Source organism: Carettochelys insculpta, chromosome 20 (genome assembly GCF_033958435.1).
Source record: "Carettochelys insculpta isolate YL-2023 chromosome 20, ASM3395843v1, whole genome shotgun sequence".
In the NCBI taxonomy this organism is placed as follows: Eukaryota; Metazoa; Chordata; order Testudines; family Carettochelyidae; genus Carettochelys; species Carettochelys insculpta.
This window is the reverse complement of record NC_134156.1, coordinates 848,243-873,994: the sequence shown is the minus strand read 5'-3', so window position 1 is coordinate 873,994 and position 25,752 is coordinate 848,243. Positions and strand designations below refer to the sequence as shown.

The window sequence follows — 25,752 nt, the reverse complement described above, 5'->3', positions numbered from 1 at the left end:
AGGCAGGGCAGTGGACTGTCAGGCCCACGTGCGAGGCGGGGAGAGGAGGCAGGGTGTGAGCAAGCAGCAGTGCCATCCCCAGGCTCAGACGCGGGCAGTGCCACTAGCTCCACACAGGGAGGGGCTGGGTTGAGTGACTCGGTCAGACGGGCTCAGGCCAGTGGCTGGGGCCAGCCCTGCGTGGGGGGAAGGGAACTTGGGCGAGGCCCACACAGTGTCCCATTTCACTTTGGGAAATACGGCACAGTGGTGGCGCCAGGGAAGAGGGGTTTTGGCGTCGGAGCCAGGGGGCGGTCTCCAGTCTGGGGTAGGTGGGTTGGATGCAGGGTCCAGATGACACTTACGGCAGCTCCCAGGAGGCAGCAGGAATAGGTGGCCAGAGAGGCACCATCTGCCCTTCGGCCTATAGATGCTGCCCCTCGCAGCTCCCACTAGTTCCTGGCCAATCAGAGCTATGGAGCCGGTATTTGTTGGAGACAGTGTGAGGAGACCCCTCTGAGCCCAGAGGCCACAGGCACCCGGTGGCTGCATCTGGGAGCAGCACAGACCCAGAACAGGTAGGGAGCCTGCCTTGGCCGCAGGCTCCCGCTGTGCCACTGATCCAACTTTTACCGGCCCATTGGGCAGCGCTGACCCTCACCGCCTGGCTCCCTTTGCAATGGGGTGTTCCAGTCTAAACCAAGCACCTGGCCATGGTCTGTGGTGCCGTGCCAGCAACAGTCTGGGTTCCCGAGCTAGATGTCTATCCTGCGGGAGTCTCTGGCTGCGTCTACACGTGCACGCTACTTCGAAGTAGCGGCAGTAACTTCGAAATAGCGCCCGTCACGTCTACACGTGTTGGGCGCTATTTCGAAGTTGACATCGACGTTAGGCGGCGAGACGTCGAAGTCGCTAACCCCATGAGCGGATGGGAATAGCGCCCTACTTCGACGTTCAACATCGAAGTAGGGACGTGTAGACGATCCGCGTCCCGCAACATCGAAATAGCGGGGTCCTCCATGGCGGCCATCAGCTGGGGGGTTGAGAGATACTCTCTCTCCAGCCCTTGCGGGGCTCTGTGGTCACCGTGGGCAGCAGCCCTTAGCCCAGGGCTTCTGGCTGCTGCTGCTGCAGCTGGGGGTCCGTGCTGCATATACAGGGTCTGCAACTAGTTGTTGGCTCTGTGTATCTTGCACTGTTTAATGAAAGTGTGTCTGGGAGGGGCCCTTTAAGGGAGCGGCTTGCTGTTGAGTCCGCCCCGTGACCCTGTCTGCAGCTGTGCCTGGCTCCCTTATTTCGATGTGTGGTACTTTGCCGTGTAGACGTTCCCTCGTTGTGCCTATTTCGATGTTGGGCTGAGCAACGTCGAAGTTGAACATCGACGTTGCCAGCCCTGGAGGACGTGTAGACGTTATTCATCGAAATAGACTATTTCGATGTCTCAACATCGAAATAAGCTATTTCGAAGTTGGGTGCACGTGTAGACGTAGCCTCTGGGACCTGGGTCCTCACCAGTGTGGGCTGGCAGAAGGCTCAGTCTTTTTCTTGGGACAGCCCTTGGTTGCTGTGGGCGCGTGCACTCTGGGCTGAGGAGAGTGCACCGGTGTGGGAAGCAAAGCGGTTTAATGCCATGCTGACAGCAGGCCTTCTGCGTACGTCTGGAAAGCAGCCAGCCTTGCAAAGGAGAGAGGGAGCTTGGAGGTGTGGCCTCCCAGGACACTAACTTCCAGAGAAGGGCCAGCAGGGTGCAAAGACTCCATGTGACTTCTGCCCACGGGAAGCCGTGCCTGCTCCTCTCAGAACAAGCTGGGTAAAGAAGGACCCACGACAGTTGCTGGGCAGGGAGAGACAGTGAACCCAACTGAATTGCAACAAAGGGGGCAGGGTGGGTGCCAGTGTTAGCAAGAGGTCAGGGGCCTGCAGATCTCAGCCTGTAAGTGGGGCATGGTCCTTGTGTCGTCCTGTGCGAGTGTGAGGGCTAAGGGGGTCAGCAGTCCGCCACACCTGCACCGCCATGGCCCAGCAGAGGGCACCACGCTTGTGCCGCATTGTGTCTGATTCCACTGGCTGCGACTGGGCAAAATACTTGTCCGGGTCCCAGCCGGCTCATGAGCAACAGCCATCCCTACCGTGCACCCACTGCAGCTGGGCTGCCCTGCTGTGGAGCTGCTGGGCTGCTCCCAGGCCTAACCCTGAGAGGTACTGCCCCACGTGTGCTGACTCCAGCCTGGGGTCCAGCCGGGCCACATCTACACAAGTGGCGTTGCAGCTCACAGCTGGGTGAGCAGTGCCACGTGCCACAGAGGGATGAGCACAGCCAGCCTGAACACAGGGAGCGGGCTGCATGGCTGTGTATAGGGTCCCACGCCCCTCTGCATGCAGGTCCCAGGCGCATGCCTCATTTGACCATCCCAGAGCCAGCACCACCCTGCGGGACCAGCTGACACATGCGTACGCTCCCGGTTCCAGTTCACAGATTCTTTTTACATCGGGGCTGCTGAGAAGTCTGCAGGCCTTGGATGAAATGTCTGGTTCAAACCAGAGAGGTACCCAGGGCAGCCCCAGCTCCAAACCCTGCTCTGTGTGCTTCAGAAGCCATCTCTTGTGTCCCAGGCAATAGTCAGTCTCCTTCTGACTGGCCCAATGACCTAGTCATCCACAATGGAGACACTGCAATGGGAGAGCCAACCAGCAGCTGACCCACCCCCCAGGTGGCTGGAGCCCTCAGCTGGGACAGCAGAGCCCCTAGTTCCAACCCCTGCTCCTCTCTCCTGGCACAAATCTCCCAGTGTCCATGGAGCTACCTCAGCTGAGACACGCTGCCAGGCAGAGGGAAGGCAGGCCAGGTCCCTGGGTGGAACTGCCCAGGCATTGTGCTGGCACACTAACCCACCAGTTAAACACCCTTGGGCTGAGTTTCAGTGGGGATGTGGTTGGACTGATTTTCAGGTGCTTCCTTGCTCCCTGGTTTTAGGAACGAAACTGTTGGAATCGAGCCTTGTCTCTCCAGAGCCCTTCATCTCTCCGGGAAGTGCCATGGAAAGCTACCAGCAGAAAGACTGTACGGATTTAGTGTTTATGGGCAGAGAGAGACAGCGTGTTGCCTGCACTGTGTATTGGCTTGCAATTTATGTGCTGGCAGCCGCAGAGGATGTGTTCCGAGGCTCGAGCGCGTGCTGACGCTTTGTAAATACAATTGGTTCAAGCTGAAGCGAGTGAACAATGTGGACTGTTTTGAGGCCAAATCTGACTTTATGAAAAAACCACCACTGAGCCAGTGCTACTAGACTGCCTTGTGAAAGCATGTGGCCCTACGGTCAAGACACAGCCTCCTGGCTCAGAAATCAAGGAGCCCAGCACACAAACTGAAAATTAAAATGTTGCATCTGCTCACAGTGCAAAACACCCCCCAACTGTACACAGAGTAAGGAGACCTGCTGAGCCGCACCATCCTATGCTGGTGGTCTGCAAGCAGCAGCCTGGCTTTCTGGCTCACTCGCCCTATTCTACAGAAACATTAATAACCATAATCCATATAAAACTGTCATTTCGGTTCAACATGGACGTCACCAAAGCCCTGACTCATTTATCAAAACTGAGCATTCAGTTGCACCAAGTCTCGTTTTTGTAAGCAGATGCAGTGTGATGGAATGTCTTGTCATCACCCACAAGTCTTCACTGGAAAAATGCATCATAGCAGCAACTTCTAAACATTAAAAATGTGCATTCAAACTAGTGAAGTGAACAGCTTGTGTGAGTTCAGTGCCACTTATTAATGAAATAAATTGCACTTTGGAGCCACTGCTGTGTGTGCTGAGGCAGGTCACCACTACTGAGCTGTGGCTGCATTGCACAGTAGGTGGTAGCGTAGCTGCAGAATGCACCTTTCCTGACCTCATGGCAAACAATGCTGATAAATGATCAGTCACTTAGCCTAGGGTTCCAGCCTACTTTGTCTGTAAAGCCTCCCCTGGCTGTAATCACAGCCCAGGTACTGGCATGGAGCAGTTGGTGGGCTGGGAGGTAGGGCCCCAGAGAGCTGGTGAACAAGCAAGCAGTGCTTGCTACAGCTGGCCACTCTGCACAGCATCAAGGGAGCTCTGTTCCATGCCTTGGGGAGGAATGAGCCAGTGACGTGCAGAGGGGCTGGCAGGAGGAGACACAGATGGCTGGAGTGTGAGTGAGTCGTGGCTGGGCAATGGCGTGGTGGCCGGTGTGAAGAGGGGGAGAGGAGATGGTGGAGGTAGCAGGAAGTGTGTCTGGGAAAGGAGGAGAGATCCTGGGAAGGACATGGTGTGTGCAGGGAGCCAAAGGGGCATTGTGGGGCATGGGGGTTGGTGGGCTGAAGAAAGTGGGGAGTTTGGTGAGCTGAGCTCACACAGCTACAGAGAGCAGAGAACTTGGGCTCCAGGATGGTGAGAGAGGGGAAATGCCAAGCATCCCTGAGAAGGTCATTGGGCTGGGGGAGCTTTCCTGGTATCAGGGAGAGGCTGGTGCTGGTGTGGCAGGGAGGGTTCAAAGGCTGGCTGCTGCTGGCTGCTGTTGGCTGCTGCTGGCTGCCACAAGGAGGTGGCCAGGAGTCGGAGGTCCTGCCAGCGTGGTGGGTAATGGGAATGGCAGTGGGGAGAGGCAGCACTGTGTCTGAGGCATCCCAGGGGCCTGGTGCAGTCAAGCACCCAACACTGCCCACAGCCAAGGGGGTTAAGAGACTTGGGCTGCCAGGCAGAGATTGCTGGCTGGGTGCCCAGCACAGGCCATTCTCCACTGCGTCGGTGGAGCAGAGGCCTGGTCGATAAGCCCCAAAGAGGCTGAGAGGTCAAAGAAGAGCCTGAGGTGCTGGTTGGGGGCAGATCAGGGAAAGCAGGGGAGATGTGGTCACAGGCCATGAGCAGGGCAGGGGACAGCCACATCTGTGGGGAGGTCCTGGCTGGGGTCTTACACACCCACCAGAGGACTGTGCTTGTGGTGGCTGGAGCCCCTGGGCTGGGCGGGGGAACCAGGCAGCACGGCTGCGTCCAGGTGATTGCTGCAGAACTGGGACTGTCGGCTTGAGGAGAAGGGGCGGAGGGTGTCTGAGGGATGGGCCGTGATGTACCCAGAGAGGGCAGCCATGCTGCTGTCTGCTGCAGTGAATGGGGAACAGGAACCGAGGCTCAGGCAGGCTTGTCTCAGGGCAGGTGCCTTTGGGCTGAGACAGCAGAGAAAAGGGCCAGGGCAGGCCGCAGGTCACCTGCACACATTCTGCCTAAGCACTGAGGCTCTGCTGAGCAGCCCTCGCAGCTGGCAGCATTACCAAGAGGTACGCAGCTGCTGAAGCACAGTGGAATTGGTGGCATGTGGAGGATCCTCCCAGTGGGAAGAGGGCTGGAGGTGAAAGTGGTGGGAGGGAGCAGGGCAGGAGGGAGGCAGCAAAGGAAGCAGGGGCCTAAGCCACTTGTCAGAAGGACCCTGAGCGCGTGGTGTGGAAGAGACGATGTCCTGTCCAGTGTGTTATTCTGACTTCCTTATAGAGTAACTTGTAATTGTTAGGAACTTTTTTGTACCAAACCAGCTTTTATCACTGATTCAATCTTGCACTTTTATATTCTTGTTCTCCACAAATGCCCTTTTTTAGCTTTCCTCATCTTTTTCCTGATGGGACTCATTAGGGGCTGGGGCTGATTCTTGCTGGCATTCAGCTTCACTTATCGTCTTGGGAGTTTTTGGCCACCGCTTTGTTAAAATGTCCTTGCAGCTTTTTCTTCCACACTCAGTATCCTCCGTTCCTGCCGATTCAGAGGTCTGCATCCCACAGAGCACATGGGCTTCTCTCTTCAGGCTCAGGACCCAAGCAGCTCAGGGTGCAAGGGGCTGAGAAGCACCCACAAACTCAGGTGCTTATTTGAAGCAGGCCTGAACAGCCAGTTTCTTGGGGTTGCAGGATTTGCCAGGGTGTCTCCTAAAAGCCAGCTTTCTAGGGTTCCCTGCTTTTGTCCAAGCTGAAGGCAGGAGCTGAGTGTCTCATGCCAAGGAAAAGCTGCCTAACTAAAGCCACTCAAACCCTGCCTCAGGGAGAGTATTATCTGCAAACAAGCTGTGTTTCTTGTTCCTAATTGCTGAGCGCTCACTTTCTGTGCACATGTTGTAATCCCTAGATTGTTTGTGAGTCATGAGTAATGCTGTGCGGCATGCGACCAGCAGCCCTCTGTAAGACTCCTGGCTGACTTCTGTTACCCAGTTGGCTTGGCCAACCTGAGCATTGGAAAGAACTGAAGTCTCTTGTTCTGTACCTGTTCAATTAACTGACTTTTGTGCTCCAGTAGTACATGTTCCCGGCCTGACCAAATGATCTTGCCTCAACAAACTTTCCTTGCCTGTGGGCACAAAGAGGGTCATCATCTAGGGAGCCATCAATATAGCGGCTGCAGGGTCGAATGAAGCCAGTGTGCAGGCGCTATTCGCCCAAATTTTCACACCTCTTGATTACTGTATGTGCCCTGCACTAGGACTGCAGGCATCTGTGTTCATCCTAGAAGGCTTTGGCTGCGTTTGCAGTGTGACATGGCAGAACCCTTAGCACTATTTTCATTTAATGTGAGCAGGCTCCCCCATCTCTCCAGTACTTAGAAATCCCATGGCAGGGCAGGGCTGGGAGGACGACACACCACGCTGCTAATCTGGTCCTGGCTAAATAGAACAGAAGGTCCAAATGGTGAACTGGTGTAACTCCACTGAAGGCAGTGGTGTTACATCAGGAGTGCGTATGTCTCAAAATATCTCCATCACACAGAGAACTATCAGCTCTTTTGTATCACAAGGCTCCACCTTTGTTCGCTGTCCCTATGAAACATCAGCTGGTTTAGGGTCTTTCTGTGTCTGGTCTTTTCCAGAGCTCTCTCTGAGTTCGGATCTACTGGAGACTTCTCTTCCACAGTGGAGCAGCAGGACTCTGGATCAGTCCTTTCAGGCATGGTAATGAACAGTGTGATCCAACAGGAGCCCTCAGACCAGAACAGTGCACCACCTGGGAGCGAAGCAGAAAACACACACAAAGAGAAGGGTGTAGATGAAGCAAAAGACTTAACTGTACACACCAGTGTCCAGCCACCCCCCTTTACCAAGAGGCAGAACGGTGAGTCCCTTTTACATGTTAGTTGGATAGGGAGAACTGTTGTCCGAGAAACCTCATACTTGATGACAGCTGTGGAATGTGGCTAACACAGGGCAGGGTTTAATTGGGATGGAAACTGTTTTACTCTGGTGCTTTAGAAGACTGTGCTTTAAACCTGCACGTAAATGGGAGAATGGAAATTTCTGTTACATTCAGTACTTCTCTGGAAGCTTGAAATGCCACCATCAGATTGTCCCAGACCTGCAATCATTTTGGTTGTTCTTCCCTATATTTTACCTAATTTTAATATATCTTTTTAGAGTTGGGGTGAGCAGAACTGTAGGAGTATTTGGTAAGTGGGCATACCAGGGACCTGTACAGTGGCTATAGAGAACTATCTACAGTGGTTCTAAGATCTCTTTCTTGAATGTTACCTGCTACTTTAGACACCATCATTTTGAATGCACAGTTGGGACTATTTTTTCCATTGTGCATCGTTTCACATCTATCAACACTGAATTTCATCTGCCATTTTGTTGTCCAGCCACCCAGTTCTATGAGATCCTTTTGCTGCCCAGTTTGGACTTAATTTTCTTCAGTAATTTTGTGTCATCTGAAAATTTTGCCATCTCCCTGTTTACCCCTTTTTTCCAGGTCATTTTTTCTGGGAGGATTATTTTATCTCCTTCCTCTGAAACCTCAGGGGTGGCCACAGCTGAGACAGGACAGGCACCCAGGGTAGGCCAGGGTTCTGAGATGGCATAAACCAGTGGTATGCAAATGGAAGAGTGCTCTCTTCAAGAGGGTCTCAGGATGGGTACGAAGAAACTTCAGCATTTCACCCTTTTATGAAATAAACAATCAAATGTCATTTTTCACAGCTGACTGTAGAGCCCTGCAGCTGGACAAGGATCCCTGAGTGTGTCAGGACCCTTGCTCTGATATGACAGCAGGACCAAGATAATCATTCAACAAAGAAGCTGGGGACAGGGGAGTGACACTTGAAAGGCTGGACAGGAATGGGGTAAAATGGTCCTCCTGTGGCTGCTCTCCTGTGGTCCTCCTTCTGTGGCTGCTCTCCTGCTGCCCAGCTCTGAAGGCAGCACCGCTGCCAGCAGCAGCAGCAGCAACAACACAGCAACAAAGCTGGCAATGGACGGGAGGTGTGACAAATTCCCTGAAAAGTTAAGGGTGGGTGGAGAGCATTATTGGAAAAGTTTGCATACCAGTGGCATAAATGGTTCCATCTCCCAGGACCTCAGCTGGCTGGTTCACGCTCACACGTTCCAGAGCTAAGTCACCTCCACATGTGCCATAGGGAAGTGCTTTTCCTCAGGCCAGACTGGCAGTGACCTCTGCTTTTCTTGACTTCTTCTTCAGTACATGGGTGTAGGTCACTTGCCAGGAGTCTCTGGGTGTAACTCAACCATTTCCCTGCCCTTGCAGGGTCAGCGAACCCTGCTGCTCTCAGTACCTCCTATTTAATGCCTGCGCACATGCTAGGCTAGTCTCCTGCAGGGTCACTAAGGACAATTGGGTTACCCTGAGGTCACTGAGTGCCATGTCTCCCCTCATCTCTTCTCCAGCCCATTTCATGCCCCAGTGGAAGAGCCCTTTCTCCCACATCCACCTCTCTCTGTCTTCTGCGTCCAGTTTTGACTGCATGATGCTGCTGCTGTAGGTCAAGGTTTAGGATGGGGGTTGTAGGACCAAGGCTTCACCACGGAATCTGCAAGTTTGGTTTTAGACTGAGATCTCCAGCAATGATGTCATTGTGTCAGCCATTGTCAGAAGAACTCACAGGTTCTCAGGCCTTGTAAGTGATGCACCATGTCAGACAGCTTCTTGGGAAGCTCTAAGTGTTTCTTGGGTCTACTCAGTGCAAGAGGAGTTGGGCACATCACACCAATTAAGAAGGGAAGGCAAAGTCTCTGGTACAGATTTGCTTTCCCTTGTGCCCTGTTCCCTGCCCTTCCTTCTCTGGTCAGGCCATGGGTGACCACACAAGCTCTGCGGCCTTTTGCCTAATTGTGTACAACATCTTCCAAGCCGGGTTTCCCATTGCACGTTATGGGGAGAAATGCAATCAGATTCTATTGCTTATTTGTCTAGTGAAATAGACCCTTGGACTACCACACAAGCTCAGCCCCCTGCACCAAAGAGGAGAATTTGGAACTGCTCATCTTGTTTGTGTTTAGCATAATGTGCAGAAAGGTTGCACATTTTCAGGGACCTTGTTCATAAGCAGTAGATTGTACAACTGTTTATTACTCAAATGAGGCTTTTTATTGCTGAGCTTTGTTGAGCTGCCAGTTGGTATATCGAACACAATGTGCTACATGGTCCGGATCAAGGAAAACTAGAGAGCTTTAAATTCTGCTCAAACTATCAAACATTAGCGAGCTGGTAATCCAATCCAGGAGATGCCTGCTGATGGAGGGTCAGGGCTGTCTTGATAGTGGTGCCCTTCCCCTTATTAAAACGTTAGAAAAATATACATAGACCTCTGACCCCACAACACAACACAAAATGATAAGCCACGGGCAAAAAGGATGTGGTCCCTGTTAGTTTTGAGGTGTAACCTGATCCCCTCCTCCCCTGAAATCTAGTTGCTGATTCCCTGGTGAACAGCCTGTTCTACATGCATGTGTTTCAGTTTAAAGTTATATTGGAATCCATGTGTGGTTATTAAGCTCATACTAATTCCCCAGGTAAGAGGTGTCTCTGCAGGAACATTTTCCAAATTAGCTTTAGATCCAAATCAAATAAATATTACACACAGTGTATCGAACCCAAGTGATCCCCAATGAACTATCAGCCTGCCGTCTTGAACCTCACAGCCTGACTTTAATGCCACTTCAATCTGAGTGTAAGAACTGAAAGAATTCCAGGAATCCAATGATATAAACTGTATTTTTAGAACTGCAAGTGACTTGTGAGACTGAAACCCGGCAGTGACTAAAGATAGCACAAGTCAGTTTTTCCATGATTTATCACAAGAATGTTTGCAGCAAGTTAAAGCCACTGAAAGTTGCGATAGCAGCACATACATGTTGGCATGATTTCAAGGCAAGTCATTCATAACATATTTGTCACAGAACAAAATTTCCGTAATAAAACTTTGAACTGCCTCTTATTTGTAGAGGCACCAGGCGAGCCACTGAGAGGCTCATTTGTTTTCAAGTACGCTGTCTCTCCTCAGCCACAGCCAGGAGGTCAAGTCACCTGACTGCAAGTTCCAAAATCTTCCAAAATGCTGCTCCTGGTAGGGCACAGCTGAGCCTGTGCCAGGATGGAAGAGTCTCTTGACATTTTGGCTAAAAGCTTAGGCCAATATAAAGCTACCCCGTTACAAGGGAATGGATGAGACGCTGGCTGGCTGACAGGACACACAATGTGAAGGCCACACTTAACGGATGCAGCGCAAGCTGCTTGCCACAGTCCAGCTACATGGAGTTCATAGCTCCCCAGGCCAGACGGCGCCAAGGAGGTCACCCCTTGACTGAAAGTGATCAGAGATGGAGACTCCACCATGCTCCTTATAAGTGGTTCCAAGGTTAATTGTGGTCACCATTGCACATCCACGCCTTGTTTCCAACCGGTACCTGTCTAGCTTGTGTCTAGCCATTGGCTCATGGCAGACCTCTCTCTGATGGACTGAACAGCCCATTTCTAGACATTTGCCTGTCATGTTGGTGCTTGTAACCCAAGGGCAAGTCGCCGCTTCACTTTCTTTTTGGTGAGCTAAATATTGAGCTGTTTGGCTATGTCTACACGTGCAGCCAACATCGAAATAGCTTATTTCGATGTTGCGACATCGAAATAGTCTATTTCGATGAATAACGTCTACACGTCCTCCAGGGCCGGCAACGTCGATGTTCAACTTCGACGTTGCTCAGCCCAACATCAAAATAGGCACAGCGAGGGAACGTCTACACGTCAAAGTAGCACACATCGAAATAGGGATGCCAGGCACAGCTGCAGACAGGGTCACAGGGCGGACTCAACAGCCAGCCGCTCCCTTAAAGGGCCCCTCCCAGACATAGTTGCACTAAACAACACAAGATACACAGAGCTGACAACTGGTTGCAGACCCTGTGCCTGCAGCATAGATCCCCAGCTGCCGCAGAAGCAGCCAGAAGCCCTGGGCTAAGGGCTGCTGCCCACGGTGACCATAGAGCCCCGCAGGGGCTGGAGAGAGAGCATCTCTCAACCCCCCAGCTGATGGCCGCCATGGAGGACCCAGCAATTTCGACGTTGCGGGACGCGGATCGTCTACACGGTCCCTACTTCGACGTTGAACGTCGAAGTAGGGCGCTATTCCGATCCCCTCATGATGTTAGCGACTTCGATGTCTCACCGCCTAACGTCGAAGTTAACTTCGAAATAGCGCCCGATGCGTGTAGACGCGATGGGCGCTATTTCGAAGTTGGTGCCGCTACTTCGAAGTAGCGTGCACGTGTAGACGCAGCTTTTGAGTCCATCATGGAGGGGAGACAGGTTTCCAACACTTTCACCATTCTCATTGCCCCTCTCTGACCGTTTTATCAACATCCTCCTTGGATGAGGGGCCCCAGACCTGGACAGAGGGCCCCAGCGGCACTCACACGGGTACCAAATCCAGAGGTAACATACCCTCTCTGCTCCTCCTCAGTTTTCCCTTGTTCCCCTGGTCAGCCAATCCTTGGCCACATCTCTTTCAGAGTCACTGCTGCCCAGGGCAGAGCCCTGCACCTTGTGAGCCCGGCCAGGATTCCTTGCTCCCGCAAGTAAACACATTGCATTGAAATGTGTTGTTTGCTCGAGCCCCGTTTACCTGGCTGTCCTGTTTATTAATCCAGCAGCCTGGCTTCTCCCGCAGCTGCCGCTCCGCCCATTGTTGTGGGGTTTGCACATTAGAGATGATTTTGTGTTCTTCCAGGTGATTTTATAAAAATATGAAATAACATAGGGCCAAGAACATCTGGTCCCTAGGGGACCCCACTGGAGACACAGTGCTCAGTGGAGATCCCCCTTCTACAGCTACTTGGAGATCTCCTGCCTAGCCAGCCTTCACTCCTATTGATGGGGGTATGTAACAGGGTGTGCTCACCACATGGCACCTTCACCTGGGTCTGCAGTCAATAGCACCTTCCACAGCCAGTGCCCCTTTCTGCCATGCCTTTGTAGGCCCACAGCCTCAGTCTCCTGTAGCTTGGGGTGCTGTCTCTTCAAGGCTTGGCCCTCCAGCCATATCCCTGTCTGTGCTTCCCCTTCCAGTGGGTGTCTCTGGCTGGCCTTAAAAACTTCCCGTTCACTGCCTAGCATGTGCCATTTCCCCGTGGCTGCTAGCAGAGCATGGATTCAGCCTCTGCTCTGGGTTCCAGTCCAGGGTCCCTCTTCCAGGGACCAAGGTGTGCACCACCATGGACTTTGCTGCCATTTGCCTGAGCCTTTTCCTACCCTTTGCAAGTCTGCAGGGAGGCAGCAGATCATCTGTCCTGCAGCCCTTCTCAAACCCCTGGCCTTCCAGCTCCTCAGCCTGCCCCCATCTGGCTGGACTTCTCCTCTCGTTAGGGCTTGTCTGGCCGGACTAGTTCTCCATCAGGTGGCCTACTGGCTTAATTGGCCCCTTAAGTCTTTCAGGAGTGGAGGACACCCCTGCCAGTGTGCAGTGCTCATTTTATAACTCTGTTTTGATGGCACGTGCTACCAAGTCACATGGCTTATGGAAGTTAAAGTGAGTTACTTCACCATGCTGCCTTTTCACAGCCAAACATGTACTTTTGTCAACATGAGATAGCAAGTCACTTGCACAGCAGGGTCTGTTTACCATATACACATGCTGATTGGCATTAATTACATTATCCTCCTTTAATACTTCATCATTCGCTACATTAGCTTAGTTCCAGTCTCCTGGAACTTACCTATGGTTCCAAGATTTATTAAAATCCACAGTCCGTCTCTTTTGAAACTCTTGGATGCAAATTACCTGGATGTGCCAATTTATTAGACTCTGTTTAAAATCAATCCATCAGTCAGTGCCTCCCTTTGGGCCCTTTCCATTCCCCTGGGCAGGAAGCCAGGGCCTGGCCCTGCTACCCACCTGGCTGGGCTCTGAAGCCCCATGACAGGGCAGGTAGTCCAGCCAAGAGGTAGGGGTTTGGCAGCTTCACTTACTTGGCAGCTTAGGCTGGGCCAGGGCAGTGTGGGCAGGATATGGCAGTTTGGAAGCAGGACAGGGACCAGTCAGGGTGCAGAGACAGCTCTCTCTGTGCCACACTGTCTGGAGCAGAAACATCTTATTTCAAATATCCCCCAGATGGAAGCCAAAGGATGGAAAAGGAGGTCAGTCCAGGAGAAGCCGAATAAGTGGTAACCCTAGATATGACTGCCTCATCTGTTCTTTCACTCAGATACGGAACAGAAATATTTACCTTTTCTACATTTTTATTGATAATGCTGCCATTTCTATCAAAAAAAGGGACCGGGAGCATTGTCAGGCACTTGTTATTCCCTATATATTTAACAAACTCCTTTTTATTGTCCTCAGCTCTGCTGGCCATATTTCCTTCCTTGGGTCCCTTTGCTTCCCTTATTAATTTTCAACAATTGCTGACTTCTGATGTAAGCTCATATCTATCAACATCACCTTTCTTTCATTAATTAATTATTATTTATTTATTTTGTATCGCTGCCTTCACTGACTCTGTAAACCCAGTTAGCTTTTCAACTAAGACAGCCTTCTTCCTCAGCTATGGGGCTGTGGGTTTGGGGTAGCTGGGAAAGTATTCCTAACATTTCCCCAACATCAGTCATGTTTTTCTGATTAAATTCTTTCTCCCAGCTGATTTAGCTCATAACTGTTTTCAGCTTTGCAAAACTGGATCTTTTAAAGCACCACGTACGTACATATATGTCTGACTAATCCAGACTTTATTCTTCTTGCACATAATAAATGTGATCAAGTTATGATGGCTTGTACCTAATTGCTGTTCAGTGTTCACTCTGCAATCAGTTCCTCTTTAGCTATCAGGATGACACCTAACCTGTACTTCCCTTTGTTGAATGAAACACTTTCTGCAGCTATCTCTGGCTGCTTTTGTTGTCTGCCTGTGGCTGCTCACACTCGCACACATGGAGGCCCACCAAAGCAACACCCAGGCCTCTGTGTTCACATGCAGCCCACAGGGAACGCCCACAGCCAAGCTCTCGACCAGCTTTGCATGGCCTGTGTTCTGAGCAGTGGCACCCATCGTTCCAGACATCGTACCCCAAACGGAGTTTAACTGCAAAGGCTGCCAACAGAGGGTCCACGGAGCATCCAGACTGGCTTTCTCTGGGCACTGAGATGAGGCTAATCAGTCTGTACTTCCCTGGATCCTCCTTCCCTTTTCTGGAAGATGGGTGCTACCTTTGCTTTTTTCCTGGCCCAACTGTCATGAGTTTACAAAGATTGCCAGTGGCTCTGCAATCACATCAGCCAACTCACTCAGCAGCCTCGGTGCATTCAATCCAGCCCCATGGACGTGTGCATCCAGCTTTTCTAAGTAGTCCTGAACCTGTTCTTTCATCTCACTCATTCCCATACTGTGCTGCCCAGTGCAGCAGTCTGGGAACTGACCTTGTCTGTGAAAATCAAGGCGAAAGAGCATTGAGTTCTTCAGCTTCTTCCACACTGTCTGTCAGTAGGTTGTCTCCCCCATTCAGTAAGTATTCAGCCACTTTCCCTGACCTTCTTTTTGCTAAGAAACCCCTCTTGTTACCATTCACATCATCTGCTACCTGCAACTCTTTATTGCACTTTGGCCTTCCTGATTATACCCCTGCGTGCTCAAGCAATATTTTAATGCTCCTCTCTAGTCATCCGGCCAAGTTTCCATTTTTGTAAGCTCCTTTGTATTTACGTTCACCAACGATTTCTCTGTTAAGCCAGTTTACAGAGCACTGCCTACAGCCCTGAGCTAAGGGGATCTTGCACCAGTCTATAAAGGTTCTGCAAAGAACAGGGGTCAGGGATCCTTCATTAGCAGTGACAAGATTTAAGGCAGTGCCACTGGTGTAACTTCACTGGGAAGGAGGAGGCGTGACTGTCAGTGTTATCCGTCCTCTCTCATTTGCTGTTGATTCTGACGAAGCCAGAATTTCAGCCCAGTAAAGCCCACGGCAGGTTTTGCTTTTCATTGGTTCTGAGGCTCCGCTTGCCTTATTATCCACACTTGACTGGATGGATCACATTCCTGTGCACTCTTGGGCAATTGAACAGTCAGTCAAACCCAGCTGAAAATAGATTTCTGTGCTATCAAATAGACTATCAGGCTGGCGTGAGTCCAAAAGAATATTAAAAATAGCTTACTAAGTTACACTGTGAAAATCACTAATATAAGATGACTTGTGTGTCGTATTCCATTAATAAAGGATGTCTAATGCCATGCTTTAAGATGATACTCATACAAAGCACTGAGGAACATTTCTGGAAAAACATAATTGCTGGGGTATCACTTGCCCAACTCAGTAGAAGTGATTCCCACCCTTCAGACTTTGGTGCTGGTGAAAAACAAAGCGAGAAGAGGAGGGGTTGGCGTTTGCTTCCCCAGCTCCTTCCTTCACCATTTGCCAGGCCCAAAGGTGAACAGCGCTTGCTACAGAGAAGGGCTTGGAGCCACCTCCTGGCCACGGCCTGGCACATATTCAGAGCCATGCTGATGTTCCCACTTGGGCTCCCAAAGCTGGGGTGGGAGTGGGCTTCAGCAGTCAAGCTCCAGGTGGAGCGAGAACATCTACGCAGCTATTTTTAACACCACAACATGAACCTGAGTCTGTAGAGCTGGACTCCTACTCTTGGAGCCAGAGGCCTGCTCGTGTGGAACTGTGTGGTTCCCTGGGGTCCAGCCCCCTAACAGGGCCAAGGGCCTGGTTACCGATGGGGATGTAGCCTGGGCCCTGTGAATCGGTGACACAAAAACGCAGCAATATTTAGCCACAAAGACTATCTCCATTCCTTGGGAACACCTGCACCCCTCCTACCTACAGACATGCAGACCTAGGCCACCACACCCCTGTAACTGAGCACATCAGCCACCAGTGGATTTACTTTCCAACCTCCAGGTGACTCAGAGACACGCAGACCCATCAACAGGTGGGAAAGTCAGATATGGCAGATTCAATGCCTTGCCCCAGCTCAGACAGGAAGCCTGTGGCAGAGCCAGGAAAAGACTCCCGAGCTCCTGCTCTTGAGCAGGGCCTTGACCACCAGACTTGCCTGCCTACTCTGCCTGAGAGGAAGGGACAGTATCAACCTGGAGGGCTTTTCCCGGGGAGATTACCCACCACTGCCTGCCTACCAGATCTCCAGCCTTTCGCTGTTGGATGTTCCATAGCTACAGGCAACTGCCGAGGCTGAGCCCATATGACACAGGCCAGAGAACCTCCCCAAGACACTTCCTCATGCAGTGCTTGGAGCACAACAACCTCTGTCAGAGAATCCTCCACAACCCTGGACAAATTGCTCTAGTGGTGATTTAATGTGCACCTGGTTTCCAGTCAGAATATGTACAGCTTCAGCATCCAGCTACCGCACCCTGTGAGACCTCTCCCAGCTAGGGGGACGAGCTCTTTGTCAAACATTTGTTCCCCATGTAGGTCCTTGTAGACTGTACGCAAGTGGCTGCTTCCCTTCCTCTTTGGGAAGCTGTGAGTGGCGCTCTTTGGGAACACAAGGCAGGTGTGCTAACCCTTAAATCATTCTCACGGCTGCTGTTCATCTTATAACCACATTCTCGAATTGTGGACACCAGACCGGCCACAGGGCTCCAGCAATGGCCATGGCTTTGCTGGCTCTGCCGAGGGCCAGCAGGGACCCTCACTGCTATTCTGGACAGCTGCACACAGCCTTGCAGGGAGCCATCAGTCAATATGCACAGGAGGTAGCCACAGTGTGCATCACCCTGGCCCAGGCTTCTCTGTAGGAGTGAGCAGGAGCCAGAGTGCCTGTAAGTGACAGTCCTAAATGCCCCGTCAAAACAGAAACCAGGGCAAGGAGAAGGCCAAACGTTGGGCCCTTCCTGTGGCCTGGACGGAGATGAATGTGTGTCTTTCGTGCCAATGCCAAGATGCTTCTGCCACATTTCCTTTTAAACACAGCTGGCCAGACTGGCCGGGCGAGGGCTGGTAACTGTGATGGGCCAGAGCCAGAGGGCAGCCAGCTCAGCAGCCACGTCTTGGCGGCAGGGTCATTCTTGGGGTCATCCAGTAAGGAAGCTGTTAAGCCAGGCTGGGATCTCAGTGACATGCCCATGCCATGCTGACATCTCAGTACCAGACAGCAAACCTGGCAGCAAGCAGGGAAAGGAGCAGGGTAGTTCTCAGAAGGGTTTGCATGAGCTGTGGTGCACATCACAAGCTTAACTCCCTGCTGTTGGAGAAGGCTGGGAACAATTGGCTGGCGGGACAGTGACACGCATTTCTGACCTTTCCTGGAGAAAGCACAAGCATATGAGACATTAGTTACAGGCAGAAGCAGCAATTGCTGAGGAGACATTCCCCAGCGCTATCTGCTCAGCAGGGAGCTGGAAGGGCAGGAGCTTGTGAAATAAAGTCTGCCCAGGTGAAACAGCTCACTTCAGAGCCAGGAATATGTATAAATTGCACTGAGAGAGAAGCTGTCATTCGTGTAGAATTCCCTGTGGGGCTCCAGTCTCTCTTCTCTGGGAGCTCACATCTTGCTCCTCACCACAGCAGCTGACCCTGCCAGTCACGCACTCAGCAACACGCCTCCTGCTTTGTTGTCCTTCTCATTGTCTCCCTGGTGTGCAGGGGTAAGGGGTAGATTTGTTTTGCTTTGTTTGATGTACATGCAGCTCTGCGTTAACACTCTTGTCCCTTTAGCTACAACAATTGCCAGACACATGAAACATTGCCCAGCTACAACTATCACTGCTGCACCAAACAGAAATTTGGTAGCCAACTTAAGAGGGTGCATGGTGCAGCTCAGTGCAGCGATCTGGTTCTTAAGGCCCTTGTGTCCTCCAAGTTCTGGTCAACTGCTAAAAGCACAGACCACTAGGTCTGGGTTCCATTCCCAGCTCTGCCATTAACTGCTGGTGGGGATCAAGCATCATTTCCATCCCTCTGCCCCATCAGATGGGGATAAGTCTTCCTTTCCTTGCAGCGGTTTGGGAGGGACTCAGACCTGGGGAGGGACAGCCCAGGGAGCACCACGTCTCTGGACACACTGTCAGGGGAAGTGCACAGGGAGATGGAGCAAGAGGAACCCAGAGGGGTGTAGGAGAGTGCTTGAGAAAAATCCTATGGCTGATCTTGCAGCCCAACCCACTTACCTTCCAGAGGTACCAGTATAAAAGCCAATAGAGTTACTGTGTGATGTTGCTACATATGCAGAAGTTGCCTTATGGATAATGTACACTCTTGAAGAGTTAGCACACATGAAATTTACGAGTGGGTCCCAAGCACAGCACATAGGTCAAGCAGAGACTCGAAGGAGATTTAAGATCAGGTAGATGATAAGGGATAGGTTTGCAGTCTGTCATTGTGCCTTCTGGTCACTTCCAGTGGGATAGCCCCACATGGGTAGGAAGAAAGAGCAACCAGTCCAGGGCTATATCTACACTAGGTAAAGTAAGGCAACCACAGATAAACAACTCTAGCTATGGAAATTGCATAGCTAGAATAGAGCTATTTGCACTTGACTTACTTGGTCTTTGCTACTGAACAAGGTTGATGGCGAATTTCTCCCATTGACCACCCTTACTGCCTGCATCTCACGAGGAATACTGAAGCCAACTGTGACCCTTCAGAGGTCGATTTTGCATGCCCCTATTAGGGCCAATCTTCCAAACTAGTGTAGACATAGCCTAAACCTTCCCACCTCAAGTCCCTTGCTGACTGTCGTATGGGAATCCCTGGCCTGGAGGAAACTAGGAAGGAGAGACATATTCCAGACTCATCTTGAGCTGTGCGAAAGCTTTGGAAATATTTACACCCAGCTTTGTCAGGTGGAATGACCCAGCTTAGGTGCTGTGAGAGAAATACAGAAGTGACAATGAAATGTGAGAAAGCCAAGGAGGAGAGGAATCGCTCCACAGAAATTCTTCGGTGAGGAGGACCAACATGTTTGAGCAGCGCCCAAGCCTCAGCTCATCTATGCTGAGGTTTCTGTGTTATTGGGAAGGAAAAGGGAAAGCAAGAAGGAATGGAGGCCTAATCTAGATGTGTCAGAAGAGATGGCAATTCCCGTGGGATGAGCTCTCTCTCTCTGTCAAGGGGAATACTGGAATCTCCAGCTGATGAGGGCTAGAGTGCCAAACCCCTTGGCTCAGGGGCATGATTGCACCCGAAATAGAAGGGCCAAATGGGAAGAAAGAAGAAGGGTCTATGAATTAAACTATCCTCTGTACACACAAAAAGGAGGCAATGGCGTCAGACTGAAAAGGTGCCCTGGAATTCTGCCTGGGACCTGGGAAAGCCAAGGGGAAGCTGGGCTCAACCATGCAGGATTTCAGACAAACACAGTGTTTAGGAAATGCCAGATTTGCAATACTGCACTGAGCAGAACACAGAACAGTCCTTTGGAAGCCTGCCAGCTCTGGCAGGATTTACTGTTCGATTTCCAGAGATTGATACATACCCTGCCACAGCAGGTCGCAACAACATCACTCAGATTGCATTACAGATTGCAGTTTGACAGTGCAAACATGCGAAAGGATCTGGGAATCGGCTGTTGCTCAGAGACGAAGGAGAAATGTAAGCTATAGCTGGACATGGAAGGAATTGGGAATATTTGAAAAACCTTCATAGAAGCCTAAAAAGCCACAATGCTACACTTAAGGAGGAAACCCACACTGGCTACCAACTTGGTTTGGAGGGGAAGTGAAGACAAGTATAAAAAATTAAAAGATATTCTATAGCAAATGGAAAAAAGGGAAAACGAATAGCGTGGAATATAAACCAGAAGTCAGGAACTGCAGAAAACTGAGAAGGGACCCAAAGGCAAACAGAATTAAGTACAATAAGAAGTTTTTAAAATGTATTAGAAACTAAAAGAACCCTGACAATGGTATTGGTCCATTACTAGCTGGAAATGAGAGAATTATCATTAATAAGGTAGCAAAAGGCAGATGTGCTCAATAAATATTGATGTTCTGTATCTGAGGGTAAAACAAATGGTATAATTTCATCATATCATGATGATAACATATTTTACCATTCCAGTAGCATGTCTGGAGGATGTTAGACAGAAATTACTAAAGTTAGGCATGTGCAAATCAGGAAGTCCAAATAAATTATATCCAATAATTTTAAAAAGAGCTGGCTAAGGAGCTCAGAAATGCCTACATGGGGAACAAAGATTCAAGAATCACCTCTTCAGTCTATCAGCGACAGGTCTAACACAATCCAATAGCTGGCAATTGAAGCTAAACAAATACAGATGTGAATTAAGAAGAAAATTGAACAATTTACAAAGGGCTGTGGGGGAGTCTCTGACACTGATCAGGTTTTAATCAAGACAGGATGTTCTTCTGAAGACCTGCTCCGGGGAGGTGCTTTGGCCATTTAGTGGGTGACAGTAGCTGAGCACAATGGTCCTTGAGAATGGACGAGTCTTTGACCCTGAGGGAAGAGGGCCGTGAGTTTTTCAATACTTACTTCTGTGCTTTTATTGCCACAGGCGACACATGGGGGAGCCAGGGGGCCACACACATACCCAGCATCCTCCTGCAGAGTGGTACAGTGTGAGAGCAGACCCAGCTACTCCTTGGTCTCACCGCTGCCGGGGGGCAGACAATGACGCACTCCTCCATGTGCACTGGAAGTGGTGGGTGGCAAGGGGCATGGCTGAGGAAAGGGCAGAGCGGGCGCATGTGGCCAGCTGCCCCCTTCAATCCCTGAACCGTCTGTCTCTGTTTATTGCTATTTCTGCTCACAGGCCCACCAACAGCAATTCCGGGCCCCAGGGCCGGACAGTCCATGGGCCCCAGGCAGGCACAAGTTGTGCCCACAATCCGCCAGACATTTGGACCAGGTGTGGGAGGGAGGTGACAGAATGGGTGGGCTCCTGGGCAAAGCAGCCCCTTATCCATGCTCCCAGAGGGGGCGGAGCCCTCAGGCAAAAGGGGCGGGGCAGAGCAGCCAGCCCTCTGCTCCGCACTGTGCCATGACATGCTGCCCCCGAAGCCTGCCCACAGAGGTGCCCAGAGAGTGCAGGGCAGCACGCCAGCAGCAATGTCAAGTGCACGGGCTCCAGCCACTTCTGCTGCCACATTAGCAGTAGCAGTGGCTGGGAGCCCCGGGCACATCTGAGTCTCTGGAGCCCAGAGCAGTTCACCCCTTTGCTCCCCTATCAGCAGGCCTGTGCCGGACAGTGCTGCACCTGCCCTGGCTGGTGTGCAGCGAGCTGCCAGCCGCGCTGCTGGCACATTCTTCCTGTGCAGCCAGGGCTGCACTAGGCAGGCTGGTAGGGTTCCCAACTGTCCGATTGCACAAACCCAAAGGCCGTTGCCCCACAACATCCATGAGGACACGCTGCTGTCCTAACCCCTCTCTGCAGCCCTGCCCCAACTCACTCCATCCTTCCTGCCTCCCTCCCTCTTTTCCCAGGCTGGGGCAGGAGGTGGGAGCCTGCTTTAGCCTGCCTGCTCTGCTGGCAGTGGCTGGGGGACCCTGCGCCCTTTAAATCACCTGGGTCTCTGGGCAATTCCCGCTTTGCCCTGCCCCATCAGCAGGCCTGTCTATTGCCAGGCTGAGGCGGGGGGCTTCTAAATTAGTAGTTTGCAACAGCCAGCAGGTACTTTATAAACACACTGAAGCTGTGATCAATATGTAGGTCAAGCACAAAAAATCCTGGGAAAAGAAATCAGAAAAAAAACCCTTTTTTAAAAGACAGCTGAGGTGGCTCAAAAGCATATTCCAAGCACTGATCCAAAACCTTAAAAGTGCTGCATTGTAGGGAACGCCCAGCTTATTCCACAGAGCTGACCTTATTCATAGTCAATAGGTCACTGCCACAACCCGCCACAGAGGGGCCTCCACTGAGAAAGAGCAACAGATACGCAGCACTGGCCATGCTGTAAATTCTTGCCCCTATGGTAGCATCAAGAACATGGTCTTCGAACATGGACAAGGCTCAGCTCCCTGCAGAAGGTGGGAAAATCTCATGAGGACAGCATGATGTCAGAGCAAGCACCAGTATCAGCCTTGATGCTGCATCCCAGCACCCCACTGTACAAAAGAGACCTTGTACATTTGCAAAGAAGCCCATCACCTGCCTTCTCCTCTTCCCAGGCTATCTCAAACATGGACACACAAGACTAGGTCATAGTTTGCTCCAGATGTATCTTTCATAGGGTGGGGCAGGCCATGTTCTGCCCTGAAATGCACCCTCTGTTTCCAATGGAAATCTAGGCAATAAATCAGTTCCATGAGGTGTGAATCTGAGTAGAAATTGAGCCAATCCCAGGGATGATAGTGGAGACAGACACCTGGAGTCTGTCCTTAATAGATAATGTGTAACCATGGAAAATAAGTATGTGGGTGGGGGTAAAGACAGTCTGGAGGAAAACGTGAATGCCTATTGCAACGGCAATAGGAAAACCAGCTGGGACAGGAACACACAAGTTGGTCTGTTTCTCCGCATGGCCAGTGAGGCTTTGAAAGGTGGCTGTTCACCATGGCTGAATGCCTCAGTGGGTCCCCTCTTAGAGGGATCAGCCGGTGCAAACCTGAGTGGCAAGTGGGCAGAACTGGCCTGGAGAATGCAGGGAGGCTGCCCTAGACCTACAACCAGCTGACCTGGCCACAGGGGCTCAAGAAAAGAGAGCTCTGGAGGCCATGCGAGTAGCTGAGAGGCTGAGCCAAGTGGTCAGAGGGCAGAGATTGGTCTCTGGAGAGGTAAGCAAGACACATTCCTTTGACCAAGCAGAGAAGGCCTTGTCTGGCTGAGCCTGGGAGGAAGGGAATTACAGATGAGTCCAGCAAACCCTTTCTTTGTTTGAATTCCATTTCTGCTGTAGTTGACCCATCTTGATGCTTTAAGGTTACTACCATCTGGGTACTCTCTGGCCAAGGTCCCCAAGGGAAGAGAATCCCACAGCCTTCTCAGGGAGCTGCAGAAGAGGGTAGAGCACCTAGACTCCGCAGCCCATCACGGTTGAGCCTTGCAGACCTGCTGCCAGTGGGGTGTGTTGCCATGAGGCTGTAGCAGATGAACAAGAAGGGAGGAAGCAAACAACCAGCAAGACGCCAGTGCTGGTGCTGACCCCTGTGATGCACTCAGAACATGAGCTAGCCCAGAGAAAGCCACTGGTTCTCACTGCGCTTCTCGTCCCACACTCGCAGCATCCCATACCCTGTGTCACACTCTCAGCCAGCTCCCACAGCTCCACTTTGCAAAAGTCCCAGAGGATGCACACCCGACTCTCCTGTAACAGGCTCTGTAGAAGGAAAGTAAATGCCCTTCTCCTGGAACAATGCTTTAATTACCGAACAGAGGTGCAGGCACAGTCTTCGGCCAGCCTTTATGCACTTCAACCCGACTTCACACTGGTGGAGGCGAAGAGGCCAGGTTAGCCTTAGCTACGTAGACATCCTCAGTGTGTACCCTGGTATCACCCCCTGCAGGGCAGCAGGTATCTGCTCTCTGCTGAGAGCCAAAGGCTCTGCAACCAAGACAGAGGAGAAGGGACCAAGGGAAACTTCATTCACCATTGTTGTTACATGCAACTAATAGCTTCTGCTCCTTGTTATCGCTGGTCTTTCTCCATTATCTCCCACCCCCTTAACGCCCCCTACCCCCAGATGCTTGGGCTCAGCAAGGGGCAGTGGCATGCTAACAACCAGGCATGAAGCTTCTCCACTTCTAAAGAAAATCACCCTTCCTTGATGTGAGCTAGCGGCAGCCCGTGGAGGAGCGAGGGGCACTGGCCATCTGATTCTAGCAGAACAAAACAGACATCTTGGCACCCCCAGCCTCTGACCATATATAGGCTGAAATAGCCTTTGGATGACACGGTTGATAGCTGTGATCAGTACAGCGCAATGAGAGAGCAGAGTTGTTATGAAGTGACTGTGTCACTGGTGGTGTACAGACCAATCTCTAAATGTGCTTTCCCGGGGCACTGCGGGGGAGGGGAGGTCAGCTCGCAGAGCCAGAGAGGAGGCAGTGGGTTAGTTTTGAAAAAGGTTCTTACACTGAGATGCCCCAAGCTCTGAGCAGTAATCACACACTATGAGCATGCGACTGGCAGAGCGCTTGTTCCAACCTGAGCACACAGCTCACTGTGCACCGGTCACACTAGCCTAAGCACACAGCAAACTCTTGAGCCCGTGCCCTGCAGAAGGAAATAAAAGGAGGGCAAGGGACTTGGCTTGGGTGCAGGCTTCTCTGGGGTCGGTACAAGCTGAGCTCCCATATTACAGCTTAAGCATCCATATGTTTGCTCTGTGCTAGCTACTTAGGGACATATTTACTATTGTAAACTGAGCAAACCAATGACCAACTCCAAGCAGCCTCCAACCTTGCTAATAACATGACCATCTGCAGCTAGTACACAGTGGTCTCATCTGGCCTCAGTCATTTCAGTGCCATTCCTTTTAGTAGCATAGGGCCTACGATGCAGAGGTGAGCTGCTCTGATCCCAGCCAGTAAAGGGCAATGAGTACCCATGCACATTAGCAGAACTATCCCAGCATTCTCCCCTGGGATGCCAAATTTTGTAGGACTGCTCAGGCATAGCTGATTTTTCAACTCTTGTGCCTTGCCATATACAGGACTGTGACAAGGAAAGTCTCAGCCTGAAAGTGCCTGGTCGTGTGGGTGTCATTCACACTTTGTTATTGGAGCAGGGGAAAAAACATAAATAGTTTATTCACAGAAAAAATTCAGTGCTAGGTCAAATAAAACTATTAATAAAATTGGGTCAAATCTGGGAAATAATTTCAGCTGCAAAAAGTGAAAAGAATTCTAAGTCAAATTATTTACTTTGAAATGTGGCTGGATTTATTTATTTCTGAAAGGGTCAGAATACATTTGAAAGTGACACGAGACTTGGTCTTTAAACCAAAAAATGGTTTAGTTACTTTTTCATTTTAGCACAAAAACCCAAAACACCCGTCATATTGAAAGACCAGTTTGTTCAGCTCTGTTTGTGAAGGCTTTAGAGTCCACACTTGAAAAGCTCAACATGTGTACAAGAGCACAGAAGGCAAATAGCGATGGGTTGCAAAGGGCTGAGACAGGTCAGAACGGGACAGGGCATAAAGACAGCAGTGCAAGAAATGAAACCAGGGGTGGTCCTGCTGCTATGCTTAGGTTTGGACATGGATTTTCTTCTGTGAGTAACCCACAAGTGCAGTATAGTACAACATGTTCAGCCTCAAACCAAAACAGCAATTTGGTCTTGCAAGTGAAAACTGCTATAGTGAGGTTATCATCATTTCACCATGTGAATTGAAAGCATGTGCCAATTAACTAAGAGCAAAGGCCTATGCCTTGGATGGGGCATCCCTGGAGAAGAGCCATGGTTTGGAAATTCCCATATTCTACCGTTGGTTTCACTAGTACATGCCAGTAAGGGGCGCACCCACCGGAAATTCCAGTTAAAATCATAGCACAGTAGACAAGATGTTTGCTGCGGATCCCCTCTCTGAAGTTCCTGTAAGCATGATGCTTTGTGTGTGGGGTCCCATGG

General features: G+C 50.9%; 1 protein-coding gene across 11 annotated transcripts in view; it reads left to right on the top strand.

Moving 5' to 3' along the window:
* The window catches only part of MYOCD (myocardin), a 295,350-nt gene that overhangs the window by 153,831 nt on the left and 115,767 nt on the right, over window positions 1-25,752 (top strand). For all 11 annotated transcript variants that reach the window (XM_075014397.1, XM_075014388.1, XM_075014387.1 and 8 more), the window contains exon 2: window positions 6,849-7,090. In XM_075014397.1, the coding sequence (XP_074870498.1) occupies window positions 6,928-7,090 (163 nt within the window). In that variant the 5' untranslated portion in view covers window positions 6,849-6,927. The remainder of the gene's footprint in view (window positions 1-6,848; window positions 7,091-25,752) is intronic.